This window comes from Nilaparvata lugens, chromosome 13, assembly GCF_014356525.2.
Source record: "Nilaparvata lugens isolate BPH chromosome 13, ASM1435652v1, whole genome shotgun sequence".
NCBI classification, from domain to species: Eukaryota; Metazoa; Arthropoda; class Insecta; order Hemiptera; family Delphacidae; genus Nilaparvata; species Nilaparvata lugens.
The window spans coordinates 10,152,542-10,171,222 of NC_052516.1; the positions used below are offsets into that span (position 1 = coordinate 10,152,542).

Here is an 18,681-nt window from a genome sequence, read left to right on the forward strand (position 1 = left end):
GGAATTATATTTTTACTGTGCCAATCACTGAAACGTGGGAATCTGGTTGATAATTAGGGTAAGTCGTTGATCTCCACTAAAAACATTACAGTGAAATGCTGTACTTATGACTGATAAATGATAGAGTTGTAAAACTATAATAATATTATGATTTGATAAATAATGAGGCCCAGTTGAATGTAAATCTCCCAGATTTAACTGTCATTAACCGCTCTTTCAATATGTAGCCTACTGAGACAAACATAAATGTTAGTTATCAAAAGAGATGATAGATCTCTTTAGAATTTACGGTAAACTAGTAACAGAAATCTAATCTTTGTTTAAAATATCTTGTAATTGGTCATTTTTGCAAATTATATTCACTTTTCATGAAAAAGGTTTCAATATGTATTGAGTCAAACGTAAATGTTAGATCTTAAAAGAGATGATAGATCTCTTCAGAATTTACGGTATCTAATCTTTGTTCAAAATAGTTTGTAATTGGTATTTTTTGTAAATTCCATTTACTTTTTATAAAAAAGGTTTCTTTTCTTTCAATATGTATTGAAATTGAGTCAAAATAAATGCATTTCATTTTTGTTAGATAACAAAAGAGATGATAGATCTCTTTAGAATGTATGGTATCTAATCTTTGTTTAAAATAGTTTGTAATTGGTGATTTTTGCAAATTCTATTTACTTTTCATAAAAAAGGTTCTCTTTCTTTCAATATGTTCTGAGTCAAACGTAAATGTTAGATCTCCAAAGAGATCATAGATCTGTTTGGAATGTTATTTTGCTCTTGTAATTTTTTATAAATTGATGCATTTTATAAATCGATGAAGCTTTTGTGAACTATTCTAACATTTTATCTGTCAGCTTTGTCACTTATTAATCCTGCTTTCTTTATATTCAATTTTTGTATGGTGGAAATAGATCATTCATGAAAAATATGAAGAGTTTTTCATTTCTTTATCATCAGCAAACCTACCTTCTTCCTTCAATTAATACAGTGAAGTATTGAAAAACTTAATTCAGTGACGCCGAAATTTTAAATTGTTAGAATAAATTATGATGGACTAGCAGGTAACACGTGCTCCGCAAGGGTGTATTTAAAAACTTGACGTAATGAAATCTTGAAGAATTAAAAATAGGCCTATAGCCATCCTCGGTTAATAAAGAATCTATATGCAAAATTTCAAGTTAATCAGTACAGTAGTTTAGACGTGATTATGTGCCAAACATAATTTTCCTATCCCGTACGTATAATAAGCCAGTTCTTTACTTTATTATAGTATAGATTCTAAATAGTGGGATTCACTTCAATCTGTCAGCGTAGGTTTATTTGGAAGTATTGATGTTATTTATAAGGAATGCCGACAGTTTGAAGTCAATCACACTATAAAAAACATTATTTATATTAAACACTAGCCGTCAGGCTCGCTTCGCTCGCCATATCCGTCTAGCCAGGGGGCTCCGCCACTACCTCCGTTAACAAAGCCATAGTGCATTCGTGTGACGTCAGCACAGGTAGGACTCCTACACCAATAAAAATTCGTTGATTTCAGCTGATCTATATCAGCTAGAGTTTCTATTGGTTTAGGAGCCCTACCTGTGCTGACGTCACACGAACGCACTACGGCTTTGTTTACGGAGGTACTAGCTCCGCCCCCTGGACCCACGGCTGGTTCGCCTAGATTTTCATTTGAGCATTTTTATCATATGTTAGGACGATCCAGTCGGGGGTCCAGACTAAACGTCTGGCTAATATTCTTGTGATATTGCTAGTAATATAATATTCCCAGGAATAGCTCTGATTAAAGTAGCAGTGCCCAATCAATTTTTCCGCGATAAATGCATTTCAATCTTCAACTTGGTGTCAACCTAACAAAGTCAACTAAACTTAATGCCAACCTGACAAAATTAATTATTTAGCTACCAGTTAACAACTGTTTCGAAGAGGTACTCTCTCTAGATTATAGTTCTATATTAATAACATATGGTATGGACATTTTTCAATTATAATTAAGAGAATAAGAAGAACATACATGCTAAAAGACGAACTTTAACCCCTTAAAAACCACCCTCAGATTCAAAATATTGCCAAAAGATTTCTTAGTGCGCCTCTAAAGGGCCAACTGAGCATACCTACCAAATTTGAACGTTTTTGGTCCGGTAGATTTTTAGTTATGCGAGTGAGTGAGTGAGTGAGTCAGTCAGTGAGTGAGTGAGTGCCATTTCGCTTTTATATATATAGATTTTATTAAGGTAGACAACTAATTGCTTCAATAATAAAGTATTCTATTAGGGCTATGTACTTTAATTGTTTGATTATTATAGACATATCTAGTACCTTTTTTATACTTTTTACAATAAACACAACACTTGAAAATGGTATAATTGCTAGTTGTGTTTTTATGTAGAACAGTATAAGAAGGGTAGGCTACTATAGTGATAGTGAGGTCCACGCTATAATGGCAGTGAAAAAAGATAGGAGAACAACGTTGCCGATCCTTACTGTCTTGTCAATGCCTTCTTGACGGTAGCTGGTACAGGTTTTATTAATGTGATATTAACTGTTCATTCTCGTTTAAAATAATCAAATTATATTTTATTAAGCAAGTAATAATATTTCTAAATAATTTCATAATTAAGATGAAATATTTTGTTAATTAATTATCAATTCTACATTGTTAAAAGACGATCTGGCAACAGAGCAAAGCGAGAGAGAGAGAGATAGCGCTGCTTTGTTGAATGATAGACAAGGATAGCAATACCATCGCTAATCAAACACTGCCATTATAACGTGGACCTCACTATAGTTATTTCTATAATAATCAAATGATTGTTTTCAATACGTATGAGAAAGGCCTAGATGGGAAATACAGATATCTTCAACAATTCTGTTTCACTTTTTGTGTAGTTGAGAAGTTGATATTGTGGTAATTAATCATACTGAATGAAAAAGACTAAGAAATTGTCAAAAACCACAGATTTATTGATACTTAGAAAGACCGGTTTCGGTTATTACACCATTGTCAATCTCTGATGAACTCTCCCTATCATAGTCATAGAGATTGACAATGGTGTGATAACCGAAACCGGCCTTTCTAAGAATCAATAAATCTGTGGTTTTTGACAATTTCTTAGTCTTTTTCATTCAATTCTGTTTCAGTTTTAAGTTTTCCATTTGTTTATCAACCAATCACAGGAAAGTTTTCCCAACTTTCACATTAGATAATAAAATAATTGAGGACTGAAATTTTATGAAGTGAACAACTACAAGACACAACCGGACTATGTGTAACCTTATCTAAATTTGGGAGAGGAATAGCACAAGGTTACCTTATTTTTTCTCTCCCTATCATTTTGATGATGTACTTAATTGTATGAATCAATAAAGAGAAATCTGGATAAATTTTTGTAAATACAAAACTACAGTTTTTACTTGCTCATTACAATTTATTAATCTAGTATAATATTTACAGATCATAAACAAATGGTTCAGTTTTATAATTGATTTCAAAGGATATTAGAAGGGGGCTGTCAACATAGCCAAGCAAAATTATTGATTCTCTTTTTCTTAAGCTGCGTTTACACCAAAGTTATTAACAAAATGTTAATAACTTAATCCCTATATATTCTATTAGATTGAACATAACTTATCATACACATGATGAATATATGTGTTTGTCAAGTTCCGTTCAATCTAATAAAATCTATAAGGATTAAGTTATTAACATTTTGTTTATAACTTTAGTGTAAACCCAGCTTTTTAGGGCTACTGTAGAATGTAATAATAGAAAATGGCATTAGTAGCCGAAACATGTCGATGTCGTGATGAAATAATATTTAAAAAAGGGTTCTCAGATTTATATTTTTATTTAACTTACATCCAAGCAAACTTTCCTGGGTAAATGTAATATATTTCATTGAAAATTTAAGATTTGAAGTTGATTCTATTTCGTCAGACGACTCAAAAGATTGAAGTATGAGTAAGCTGCTTGGACTACCTGGAAACAAAGTCTGATATTAATGATAATGCTCTCATATATTTCATACTAGCCGTCAGGCTCGCTTCGCTCGCCATATCCGTCTAGCCAGGGGGCTCCGCCCCCTGGACCCCCGACTGGATCGTCCAAGAATGAGATCAGCAGGCTCGCTTCGCTCGCCTGCATTTTTCATTTGAGCATTTTTATCATATGTTAGAACAATCCAGTCGGGGGTCCAGACTAAACGTCTGGCTAAACGGATATGGCGAGCGAAGCGAGCCTGACGGCTAGTAATATAATATTCCCAGGATAGAAGAAGCAGTGCCCAATAAATTTTTCCGCGATAAATGCATTTAAATCTTCAACTTGGTGCCAACCTCACAAAGTCAACTCAACTTAATGCCAACCTGACAAAATTATTAATTTAGTTGCCAGTTAACAACTGTTTCGAAGAGGTACTCTATCTAGATTATAGTTCTATAGTAACATATGATATGTAAATTTCAATTATAATTAAGAGATTTGGAGAAGAAGAATATACATGCTAAAAGACGAACTTTAAACCCTTAAAAACAACCCTTAGAGTTAAAATATTGCCAAAAGATTTCTTAGTACGCCTCTAAAGGGCCAACTGAACATACCTACCAAATTTGAACTTTTTGGTCCGGTAGATTTTTAGTTATGCGAGTGAGTGAGTGAGTGAGTGAGTGAGTGAGTGAGTGAGTCAGTCAGTCAGTCAGTCAGTCAGTCAGTGAGTGAGTGCCATTTCGCTTTTATATATATAGATTTCATTCATTGCCAATTAGAATATTCAAGACATATCACAAACTCTTTATAATATTATGACATATCATTAAATAAGACAAATCTCAGATAGCTCTGTTCGTAATACATAGGCTATTCCAGCACATGTTGGTATATATGTGTAAAAAATTCTTATAAGTATTTTAATAGGGCTACTTGAGTGTTTAATTATTAAAGAAAATTGTGCAAAAGATTCTCCATGATCTGATTCTAGTCTAGTGAATGAAAACACTGTAAATTATTGTCAATTTCACTTGAGTTTCGGAAAGTTGAATTGCTGAAGACAAGAAAATGCAGTAGGCTAAATAATAATAATATCGTGTGACCTGGCTGGCTCAGGTCTGGTCAGAGTTTTCAGGTCGCAACTGATCAATTTCAGGGTCTCTGACATGACCTAACGACCGCTTTTTAGGCAGCCGGGACTGACGGCTTAACGTGTCCATCCGAAACACGTAGGCTACATTGCTTAAATAGAAGGTGGTATTGATAATATTAAACAATGTTTTCATTCATTATGGAGTTCCACAACATCGAACTAGTATTTAAATTTTCAAATTCAACTCCTTCTTTAGTTTTAATTCTTTGAAAAAAAAACTGGCATTACATGTCAATAAAACTTTATAACGCTTTGCCTGAAAATATCAAAAGAATGAGCTTTAATAGTTACTGTAAATATTTAAAGAAGTTCTGGTCAATGAATGTTTATATAAAGTGAAGATTTCTTTGTAATCGATTTTTAAAATTATGTTTTCTGTGTTGTTAATGACGTTGTTGTAACATTTTAATGTTGTGTGACAGTAAATGATTTGATTTGAAAAGGTTTTTACCTAGCAATTCCCAAATACAGACCCTCTAGTGATCCGTAGGTATGGGCGATTAATTCACTTGTTTAACCCTTTCTATCCCAATTTATGAAAAAACAAGATGAAAAAATTATTCTGGTGTTTTTATGTTTCAAAACACTCTTAAAAATGAGAAAATAATTTTCCCCAAATTTTTCTCACCCTCCAGGGGCCCCTAGGGGTTTGTTGTTTTAAAACAACATTGGGACATTTGGGTCATTTCAAATATGTATAGTAAAAAATTTTGGTTTTGCATTAGAAAAATCAATGGTACTTTCATCATGCTTTATTCAAGGAAAGGTGAATGATTTCATTATGGAATCATTCCTAATCAATAATTTTTTCTTGATTTCAACATTATAACAATGAAAGTCATATAATAAAATTCTCAAGAGTAGTAAAATGGACTCTCAAAAATGTGATACACAGAACCAGATTTTGGTGACTAACTTATTTATTATATTATAACTGATACATATTTACATGATATAAAACATGAAATTGAAACTGAAAATAAGGTTCTAAATATCATAAATTTCCTACTTTTTTAAAACTATATTTTGGTTACTAACTTATTTATTATGGTCATATCTAACTGATACATACTTACATAATATGAAACAAACTAAAAACTGGAAATTGGGGTTTATCATATTATAAATTTACTACTTTACTACATCTACTTACATCTACTACTTTATCATATTTACTATTTTTGTAGAACAAGTTGTTTCTTGTAGCCTATTGGATTTTTTTATTTTATCTATGGTAATCATTGAAGCACATTCTGTTTGGGACTGAGCAAAGACGTACTCCACATTATGTGCAATACACCTTGGTGTACCCAGTCTTACACAGCTTGCAACGTCCTTTTGCAAAATACCCATGTTCGTGCCCAATATTTCTTCCAGTGTCTGGAGAGAAAGGGAATTATGAAGCTAGGTTACACTATGTAGCAGAGCTACATGTAGCTCAGCTATAAAGCTCTGCTACAAGTTCAAAGAGTGACTTTGGAGATATGCTATATAGCAGTTGAGTCTATTTTCTCAGCTATATAGCAGAAAATGAGCTATCCAAAATTTACAAAATTATCCAATATCTTCTCTCTCTTCTCTGTGCTGAAAGCATCACAGTAGCTTCGCCGAAAGCAGTGGCTGCTGCAAGAACTACATTCTTCTTTGGCATCTGGTTGAGATAACTAAGCAGTGAATAGTGGTTTATTCCAAACTATATGTAGCTCTGCTACATGAAATTTGCATTGATCTCCTTATAGCAGAGCTATATGTAGCTCAAATTTCATATAGCTCCCCAGCTACATATAGTGTACACTACTATAATGTAATGTATAATGTACTATAGTGTGCAACTACATATAGTGTAAATGTAGCTTTAGGCTATTTGCTTTCATACCAATGAGTCCTGTAATACAGGACTGCTGACTCAGGTAATGATTTAGATTGCACAGGTGAAACAGACTTTTGAAAATAAATTGGAGAGAATCTTACCTGTACATTCTCTTGTAGAGGATCAGCAATAATATTACTGTCTGGTATCTTGATTTCTAAAAAACTATTCAACTCATCTTCAGGAAGATTCATGAGTTTGTCTAAATCTTCATTATCCAAGATTTTGTACATTATAACGAAAAACAATCATCCACAATAATTCAAAAAACAATAACTCCACGAACGCGTTTGAAAACTGAGAGAAACACAATAACATAACCTCAAAGTCTCCTCACATGTGACTCCTCTAACGGCCCAATGTTGTTCTAAAACAACAGACATAAAATTTTGAATATAAATGATATTTTTGTTCAAGTTTCTATTCCTATGACTGATATTTCATCATGAAATAATAGACAATTATATGGATATTTTTTATTCTTATTTTCAGTTCTTTAGAATTTTATAAAAAATTATAAAAACCGAAGAAGATTGTCACATTGAAGTGTTGGTACAATTGGATATGACAGCTGCTTTTTCAGAAATTAGACTGCATTTGAGTGCTCTCTAGTGGTATAATACTAAACTAGACTAATGTAGCTTTCAGACAAGGCCAGTAGATGGCAGATTCATTCAATCACTGATCCAATAGACATCATAGAAAGTCATGTTGTTCAGGAACAACAGTGGGATAGAAAGGGTTATATACCGTACGGTATATGCTTATTTTTATACTGTGATTCACGAATGTTACAATAATTGAGAGAGAAACAAGAGACACTGTACTATTTTCTCCATAGATTGGAATTTAAATTTTGTCACTTACAGATGCCATATTTTTCCTATCCATCGTGAAAATGTTGAATACATTTAGTTTGGGTTGAATGGAGCTCTGAATTAGCATCATTTGAAAATAGGGATAGAACCAAGATGGATGACCTTCCCATTCACATTCGTTTAACGCCAGTCTCACTTTCTCCACCTGAAAAAATAAAATAAAATTTAAAAATTGAAATATGATTTCCTTGAGTTCTGATTGGACTGTTCAAAGCTCATCAATGTTATTCCTAACCATTTTATCACTAGTAAATTGAATAGAATACTGCTAATTGAAATTTATACATGGATAATCTCGAACAATGTAATTTTGGCAATGTAATTTCCTCATAGCTTAGTATAAAGACTTCTCATGTTTTTTATGTAATTTTCAACTATTCTTCACTTTCCCCTAAGCCTTCACTCTGCTCTTTCTCTTCCCTTCCTCACTCACTTTTTCTTTTCCCTATTTCTTAATAATATCCCATTATTATTTTCATGTACTGTTAAGCATTGAACAATCGGCCTCTGCGCTCAGGTTCCTCGAACCTTGCAGGGACTTCCCGTTTTTAATATAGTTATGTGGTAATCCTATTAATGGTATTTTTCTTTTTCATTTTATATTGTATTTTACTTTTTTCATTTATAACCATTTTTGTCATTGTAATTATGTTTTTGGGACAAATAAAGATTTGATTTGATTTCAGCACGGTATGAATAGTCTCATTAAAACTTATAGGAATTATATTTTCAATGTACCGGTCAGTTTCACTGATACTGATACGTGGGAATCCGTTTTTATTTCCATATAAGTTCTGATTGAACTATTCTCACTCAGTCCTGCCGAGCCAAGCAAGTGTCTATGAATAGTCCTATTCGAAATTATGGGAATTATATTGTCAATGTACCGGTCACTTTAAATGGTACTGAGATATGTGGGAATACACCTTTATAATATCTGATGAAGATGGAAGGAAGGTGACCTGGAAGACCCTGACAGAAATGGTGGGTGGCAACCAGTGAGTATAGAATGTAACATTCCTACATTAATTGTAATTATTATTATAATTATTACAATAAATAAAATTTATACTCTCTGGTGGCAACAAATCAAGTCCGACATGTAAAGGCTTTTGGAGTTGCCTAGGGAGATTCTCAGCATAGATCTATCTCGAGTATAAAGAAAATAAAAATCTCAGTACCCTTTTTTTTAATATTTTATCACAACATGTTTCGGAAATTTATGCCATTTTCAAGTGATATGAATGTGAAAACACAACATGCTGGGAGTATAAGTGAGTAAGTAGCTAAGTAAGTAAATAAGTACCTAAGTAAGTAATAAATAAGTACTTAAGTTGTGAACATGTTGTGATAAAATATTTGAATCACTCATTTGAGAAACACCTCATATCCATTTTTTATCAAAATTGAGTTATACATATGGAATTGTTGGTAAAAGCAAGACAAAACTAATAGGCTAGAAACAACTCAACTCCACTGAGCTGATATGGAGATACAAGCTGTTGAAATATTCATACATTTGAGAAACACCTCATCTCCTGGATATGTGTTGTTTCTCAGATGACTGTAGATGGCAGCACTGGCAGTAGTAAGTAGTCTGTTGTGTTTGAGTGTCCAGCTGTATGCCATTATCTAACCTATTTCTTCTTTCACTGCGTGTTTGTAAGAAGTAAAAATGAGTTCTAGTGAACGTGACATAGGTAATCATGCACCATTAAAACGCAAAAAAGGAAAAAAGCAAGTGGAAAGAAGTGTGAAAAAAGTAAAAGGAAAATTAAAAAAACCGATAGGATCTATACACTAAAGCAGTATGCAGAACTCATGCTTCATTCTGTAGGGAATCACAAGTACCAAGTAGAACTTATTGAAAGTGGAAAAGTAAAAGATTCCAAGTCATGGGGTAATCAATTTTATAAAAAAATGTAATATCCACTGAAACTATGGCTAGAAGCATCTCAAGGGAAAACAAGATCAAATTCGCCATTTCAACATATATGGAGCTGTCTTATTCTAAGGAATATGTAGGTCAAGTTAAGGCAAAAAGTTTTATTGGTGGACTCAATGAAAATTCTTTTGATTTGAAAAAACAGGGAACTGGTTTACCAGAACTACCTACTATTGGTGCCTACCCAGAAAACTGTGTTCCAATTGATATTAAAAAAATTAATGACGTAAAGAAGGTTGAAGGGTACATACCAGAAGACATTGTTGGTGAATTTTATTCAAAAATTTATGATTGGCCTACAACTGAGGCAGAAGAAATTGAACTTTTATGAAAAAACTTTTATCTATGTGAAATTTTTGTGTCTATATTAAAATTATTATCTGTGTAAATGTTTCATTGGACTTTTAGTTGGATAAATGATTGGTTTTTAACATAGTTTCTGTGTTTTAGCTCTTATTTCATGCCTTTTCATACATTTCAACACTATATTGGGTCATTCATTAGAGAAACAACACATCTCCAGTGGGATTATTATTTTTTTAAATCATTAAATGAAAGTTTAAGAATCTTTTAAAATTATTATTAGCTTAACAAACACTCACACAAACCTATAAAAAATCCAAGAGAGTGAAAAATGTCAGATGATGGAATTAAAAGGTTTTTTGTCATTTCCCAAAAATTTACTTTTTTGGAAATGAGGTGTTTCTCAAATGACTGATTCATTTAAAAAAAAGGGTACTGAGATTTTTATTTTCTTTATATTTATATTACAAGTAGCCCTATACAGGAAAGAGATCTATCTCGAGATTTATTTTTGTTGGTGTGGCATAATGTCAACTTGGAATTAGATGGTCATGCTGGGAGTGAGTAAGTAAATAAGTACCTAAGTAAGTAATAAATAAGTACTTAAGTGAATAAGTAAGTATAATGAGTATATTTTTCGTTTTGTTTTCCCCTTATCCTGAAGCCACGTTTTCCAAGAAAGTTTTCGCTTTACTTGCTGGGCAGATATTTATTGGAAGGCATGGCTTGAGAAGCACTCGGCAATATATTTATTTATACATTTATACATACAATAATATAATTCTCAACTATGAATGATTGGGAAGGGAACAACACGCTTAAAGCCCAAAACTCTTCCTTTCCCAAATTTAGATAGAAATTGTCCAAAAATGGGTCAGTACTATATAGTAGGCTACTATGTACAGCAGTACTGTATAAGTAGCTACCTGTATACTGTACTTACTCTAATGTGGAATATATATACAATAATAAATAGAAGAATGCGGTACAAGATCAATTTCGGCATAGATTATAAAAAAACGCTATACATAATATGGCAATCAATATATCCCATCTAATTATGTTTGGGATAATAATAATATTTTATTTTCAACAAAAGTAAGTTATAACAAAAACAATGTAATACAGTTTAAAAACGTCACAGATAAATAACAGAATAACATAAAATATCAATCTAAAGATAAAACTAATAACATTTAACAATTCATGAAATTTGCAAGATTATGATAATAATTTTTTTTCACTCTAACAAGAATTCGTCAACCTCATAGAAAAGAATATAGTTTTGTTTTGAATTGTTTTTCTTCAACAATATTTCTCAAATCAGCCGGAAGTTTCGCAAAAAACTTTTGTCCCCTATAAGTAGGTGTTTTCTCAAATACACTCAGCCTATGTCTCTCAACTGAAATGTTATTCCTTCCTCTAGTGTTATAGCCATGAATATCTGAGTGTTCACTTGGAATGAATTCAGCCTATCCTTCACATGTAATATTGATTTGAAAATGTACAATAATGGAACAGTTAAAATACTTAGGCTACTGAAAGACTCCCTGTGGAAATTTGAGCCCCTCCAGGTATTTTATTGCGGACTTTTGCAAAACAAAAATTTTTTGAATGTTTTGCTTCGAGGTACTCCCCCATAATTCAATGCCATAAGCAATGTGGGATTCAATCAGTGCATAGTAGACACTTTTGCTGTTGTTTTAGGCACCCGTTTAACAAAATTTCTAAATGCAAAAAGTGACCTACTCAATTTCAATGATATCTTGTTCACATGATCCCCCAATTAAGCTTGGAATCCAAGATTAAAAATGGATAAAAATGAGAACCTTCAGCATTTGAAGATTGGAATATTTGATTGAAGGCAACATATTATTATTATTATTATTGTCTTAAAATGTATGGATTCAGTGCTACTTTCTTGTATATTTATAAAATAGAATAATTATAGTACAATTTGATATTAAAAGAATAAGAACCTGACGATGAAAATAGAATAAAAATGGTGTGAACCTGACGTTGGTGTGATCACCAAAACTAGTAGCTAGTTACAATTTGTATTCTTATTCTATTAATTTCAGAGAACTATTAATAATAGAACTATAGTTCTATTTTATAAATATTGTTATTGTCTTTATTACCGTCGCAGCGTTTTTATAAGGGAGAGCAAGTCTTGGCACACTATTAATATATTGAAAAATTGATAAAGTAATATAATTTTATCTGCATTCACCTCATCCTTGACCATTTGTCCATTCTCAGAGTAGGCGTATTGAAGCATCAACATTGAAACTAATAGAAGACCGTATTTTATCTTGAATACTAAATCTCCAATCTGAAATTGAAAATGATATTTGAATGATTTGTTATCGTTAGAGTTAAAATGGTTCTCCTTTACTGTTTCATATACTTCCTTTACTGATGTATATATTGGAGTTATGAATTTTACAACTTTATTACTTGAAGGATATATATTCTTTTACACATATAAATAAAAATTATAAATCCAAGTAACATTTAAAATTGTTCAATCACAACATGTTTCTGCTATATTTATTTATATTTATATTTTTTACAGAGAAGCACTGATTGGGAGAGAAAAACTAAGGATACTCCTTGTACTATTTCTCTCCCAAATTTAGATAACAATTTAAAAGTCCAAAATAGGGTTATATGGTTTCACTTTACTGAAATTTAGTCCATTTTCACTCAAAAACAACGAAAACTAAGATTTTAAATCTTGACGGTTGAAAACAGAATAAAAAACAAAAATATCACACTCAAATCACCATTAATTAGAAAATTTTTGAGTAATTTTACAAAATTTAGAGCCAGAAAAACACAACTCACTATTCAGCACAGCTGATAATGTCATTATCAAGTGATTAGAACATTTTAAAATGTCACTTAGATTTCTAATTTTTATTTATTTTTAAGAATAGCCCTAAAGAAAAAAGACAATCCTTTTACACATATCCTTGTGATATTATATTTAGAATCTATTCATGCTGGTAGTCATAATTATTCTATCTATTAAAAATGAATGCTTATAAAACTTTTAGGTCATTGATAAATGAATATCAATGAAGAAAGTTATTCGATTTTCTCAAAATAGTGAGCTATTATTTCAAAAGCTTCCTCTTATCATACCTTCTAATGATATTGCTGTATTATTTATATTATCACCAGCTATCTACCAATATGTAATGTAATGTAAATGATTTTGAGATGAATAACCTACCAATAATGAAAATGTCTATACAATTCCATCTATAAGAATATTGTAATGTAATGTAATTGATTTTGAGATGAATAACCTACCAATAATGAAAATGTCTATACAATTCCATCTATAAGAATATTGACCTATTGAATCAATGTTACAATCACTGAATAATTTAATACCCTTATACTACTTGGTTACTATCTTGACTCAAAATTTGGAGAATAATCTATATGCCTGTCTATTAATTATTATATTTGTATTCAATTTGTCTATCAATTATTACATCAATATGTTGTTAAATTAAAAATTCTTACCTGAAAGCAAAATATTGCAAAGCAAAGTTGAAAACAGATGAATGTATTTGCGTAAAACATTGAATAACTGAACATTGTATTCAGCATTCGAATTTTCCTGAGGAAAAACAACATTTCCATTAAATGTGCATGAGATACAGTGTACGGCAAAAAAATTTACTGATTTAAAAGGTTAATAAAAATATTTGAGATAATGTTAGAATTCGTTTTAAATAAATATATAAAATGTTCCTTGTTGGTTATCCATCTTGTTTTCACTATTATTATAACTATTGTATTTAAATATAATTTTAAAGTAAAAAAACAGTCACATTCTTTGGTGTGGCGACGACCGTTTCGTGCTGGTAGTGTTGCACTACCAGTTTGAGTTTCAGTTTTCTGTTTGGCTTGAGAATGTGCAACACCAGCACGAAACGGTCGTCGCCACACCAAAGAATGTGACTGTTTTTTCACTTTAAAGTTATATTAAAATACAATAGTTATATATAAAATTTTATTGTCAACAAGCACAAGACAAAGTCAACGTCACATACATTCAAACAAAAATAGTTTATTATATTGCAATCTTTGAATTTATTTATTGATTTATTTAAAACTGCTGAACAAGAAGACGTCATGAGTTGGTACTTTGAATTATTGTAGCCTAAATTTTTGAATTGTTCAAATCAAGAAGATTCATTCAAAACCAAATTGGGCTGAAGAAAGCTCTAGTGGGAAGCAATCGTTTAGTGGTCGAAACTAGTCGACTAGTTGTAATATTTTAAATAAAAAAGGGTAAGTTACCTACTACAAATTTCCATATTGTTCTTATTAATAAGGTTTATTGATGTAATACTAGTAGTTCTGTGAACAGTAGACCTCATTATGCAGTATTTTCATTCACAAGTACCTGATTGAAACTATAGACCTTATGGAAATACAGCAATAGACTGGCTTCTCCACACATCTGTGTAATCACTTGTTAGCTGATTTATGATGAATAATTCTATAGTCTGATTTTTTACTCTAATATTGGCGTATGAAGGAGGCTCCTTTTTTCTTTTATATTATCCTTGAAATGCAAAACTCCCAAAAACCTTATATATACGTGATTATTTCTTGATCCATTCCGAGCTGCTTTGTATAAACACACTTTTTTATGTATTTGAACACGACATGCATAATAACTTATAAAAAAGTTTTTAATATTTACTTAATAATCGACTGCATGTCGTGTTCAAATACATAAAAAAAGTGTGCTTATATATACGTCGACGCGCAATTAAAAAAGGAACATACCTGTCAAATTTCATGAAAATCTATTACCGCGTTTCGCCGTAAATGCGCTACATATAAACATATAAACATATAAACATTCAAACATTTAAACATTAAGAGAAATTCCAAACTGTCGACTTGAATCGTAGACCTCACTTCGCTCGGTCAATTAAGTGTTCATTCTCGTTTAAATTGATCAATTATATTTTATTAAGCAAGAAATAATATATTTCAATAATTTTATAATAAGGATGAAATATTTTGTTAATTTATTATTGATTCTACATTGTTAAAAGACGATCTGGCAACAGATCACAGAAAAAAGATAGCGCTATCCGCTTTGTTGAATGATAGACAAGTATAGCAATACCATTGCTAATCAAACACTGATGCCATCATAACGTGTGGACATCACTATAGTTGAACATATTTTATTTGATGTTGCTTTCCATGACGAAACACTGGTACCTATAATATAATAGCTTTGTTGTAGTTAAGACACTGTGTTACTAGTAAATATTTGAAAAAAAAAACACTTACTTTGTATGTAGCTCCTCCTCAGGAATGGAATGCATTCCTCGTCACTCCAAGAAAAAGTAAGTGTTTTTCAAATTATTTACAAGTAACACAGTGCCTGAAATACAACAAAGTTATATTTTATTTATTTAAATTACGGTGGGCTGATATCTATATATAAAAGCGAAATGGCACTCACTCACTGATTGACTGACTGACTGACTGACTCACTCACTCACTCGCATAACTAAAAATCTACCGGACCAAAAACGTTCAAATTTGGTAGGTATGTTCAGTTGGCCCTTTAGAGGCGCGCTAAGAAATCTTTTGGCAATATTTTAACTCTAAGGGTTGTTTTTAAGGGTTTTAAATTCGTCTTTTAGCATGTATATTCTTCTTCTCCCAATCTCTTAATTATAATTGAAATTTCCATATCATATGTTACTATAGAACTATAATCTAGATAGAGTACACCTCTTCGAAACAGTTGTTAACTGGCAACTAAATTAATAATTTTGTCAGGTTGGCTTTAAGTTGAGTTGACTTTGTTAGGTTGGCACCAAGTTGAAGATTTGAATGCATTTATCGCGGAAAAATTGATTGGGCACTGCTACTTCAATCCTGGGAATATTATATTACTAGCAGCCAGGCTCGCTTCGCTTGCCATATCCGTTTAGCCAGCCGTTTAGTCTGGACCCCCGACTGGATTGTCCTAACATATAATAAAAATGACCAATTGAAAAATGCAGGCGAGCGAAGCGAGCCTGAAGGCTAGTCAAACTATAAATATTTATTTTTCTTTATTGAGACAAGTACATGAATTAACAGATAATTACTTGTAAATTGTCTGATGGTGGATAGCCATATTCCTGATGCAATGCTTCAGACACGCATGGTAGGAAACCTTATCATCAAAATTTCCCTGGAAGCAGCGACTTGTCCCGCTTATATCATTTTGGAGTTCGCAGTTCTCTCCAGATCTCGCCAACTCAGCACTTTTCTCGCCGTAGAAAGCATTGAACTCTTCAAGGTTGATCTCGAACAGTTTCATCTCGACAACAATATTGTTTACAGTTATCACAAGGCATGAAAACAGCAAGAATGTGAGCCAAGACGCGTAGGCGATTTGCAGGAACTCGACTAAGCAGATTAGTATGAAATTGCTGATGCTTCTGATGTCGGGATATTGGGTTGAGGTGATGCCGGGGAAATAGAAGACAAATGGCGGGGAGAGGCGGTCCAGTCTCGCGTAGCCCAGGAAGAAGAATATGATGCCGAAAAGCGGCGACAGAATTTGACTCGCATAGTAGCCGTTCAGAATGTTTTCTGAAAAAGAGACCAGGAAGATACCGCGACCTTCCATGTCTTTCACGATGGATTTACGCATGGTTTCGAATTTTTCTTGTAGTTTTTTGGTTTTCATGTTGGTTTTGTTGGTTGAGTATACCTGGAAGCAAGGAAAGGTTTATTATTTTCGAATTCCTGTTGGAGACGTGTGGTTAAAACCGAAAAATTGTAAAATTCATTAGTTTTGCATATGGTGGGTTTTGATTTTTGAAAAATTATTAGTTTTATAAGATGTTCCAGAGTGAATTGGGGAAGTAGTGGATGAGATATGGGAAGTAGAAGTTGGAGGAGGAGGAAGAGGAGGAGAAGGAGAAGGAGAAGAAGAAAGAAGAAGAGGAAAAAGAAGAAGAAGAAGAAGAAGAAGAAGAAGAAAAAGAAGAAGAAGGTGGAGGAGAAAAAGAAGAAGAAGAAGGAGAAGGTGGACTAGGATGAGGAGGACGAGGAGGAGGAGAAGGTGGAAGAGGATAAGGAGAAGGAGAAGGAGGTGGAGGATGAGGAGAAGGAGGAGGAAAAGAGGATGGAGAGAGAGGTGAAAGTGGAATGATAGGTAAAGGAGGAGGAGGAAGAGGAGTCGGAGGTGGAAGATGTAGAAGAAAAGAATGTGGATGTGGAGAAGAAGGAGCAAGATTGAGGATGTAGTGAGGAGAACGATCAAAGAGAAGGAGGTGTAGGAGGAGGAAGTCAAGGATGAGGGAGAGAACAAGGAGGAGAAGAAGGAGAAGAAGAAGGAGGAAAAGAAGGAGGAGAAGAAGATGGAGGATGACGAAAAGAATGAGGAGGATTAGGAAAAGGAGTAGGAGGATGTGATGATGAAGAAGGAAGATGAAGGAGGAGGAGCAGCAGAAGGATATGGAAGATGGGAAGAAAGTGAAGATGGACCGATGGACGTGAAGTAGAAGAATTAAGAATAACGGGGAAGAGAAAAAAGACTAAAGAGAAGGAGGTGAGTAAGTATATGCCAAAAATAATTACAGAGAAAAAAAGGAAAACCCGTAGAAAATGTGAGTGAAAGAAAGTAATTTTGTACTGTAAGATCAGAAATTTGGGTGACGATAAGTAAAAGAACAGTTGACACCTTCGAAATCCAACACTAAAAATGCTTTAAAAAATAATTACTATGAATATAATTTTTCATTAGAAAGAAGAGTTTTAGAAAAACATATTATAGGGCCGGTTTCCGAGCTTGGGATTTATCTAATTTCTAGACTTTAAACAGCTGGAGTCAGAAATTTAGCTTTCCGAAACGGGGCGTAGTCACAGTTTTTACTTTCCTTGCCCTATTACCATAGGTAAGGAAAGTATTGCTTTCCGAAAAAAATTAAGGTACCCCAATTTCTAAATTTCTATACGTTCCAAGATCCCCTGAGTCCGAAAAAGTGGTTTTTGGGTATTGGTCTGTATGTGTGTGTGTGTGTGTGTGTGTGTGTGTGTGTGTGTATGAGTGTATGTGCGTCTGTGTACACGATATCTCAACTCCCAGTTAACGGAATGACTTGAAATTTGAAACTTGAGGTCTTTACACTATAAGGATCCGACACGAACAATTTCGATCAAATGCAATCCAAGATGGCGGCTAAAATGGCGAAAATGTTGTCAAAAACAGGGTTTTTCGCGATTTTCTCGAAAACGGCTCCAACGATTTTGATGAAATTTATACCTGGAATAGTCTCATTGATAAGCTCTATCAACTGCAACAAGTCCTATATCTGTAAAAATTCTAGGAGCTTTGCCCCATCTATGCAAAGTTTGATTTTAGATTCCCAATTATCAGGCTTCAGATACAATTTAAACGAAAATTTCAAGTCGAAAAAATTGAGCATGAAAATCCCTACAATTAATGTTCAGTAACATTTTCACCTAAAATTAAAAATAAGC

General features: G+C 32.7%; 1 protein-coding gene across 1 annotated transcript in view; it reads right to left on the reverse strand.

The window, feature by feature from the left end:
* Window positions 1-3,419: 3,419 nt before the first annotated feature.
* Window positions 3,420-18,681, reverse strand: part of LOC120354008 — a 29,999-nt gene continuing 14,737 nt past the window's right edge. The window contains exons 3-7 of the mRNA XM_039439788.1: window positions 16,296-16,906; window positions 13,687-13,783; window positions 12,380-12,481; window positions 7,888-8,043; window positions 3,420-3,991 (exon numbers count right to left, since the gene is read on the reverse strand). Of these exons, the coding sequence (XP_039295722.1) occupies window positions 3,938-3,991; window positions 7,888-8,043; window positions 12,380-12,481; window positions 13,687-13,783; window positions 16,296-16,906 (1,020 nt within the window). The 3' untranslated portion in view covers window positions 3,420-3,937. The remainder of the gene's footprint in view (window positions 3,992-7,887; window positions 8,044-12,379; window positions 12,482-13,686; window positions 13,784-16,295; window positions 16,907-18,681) is intronic.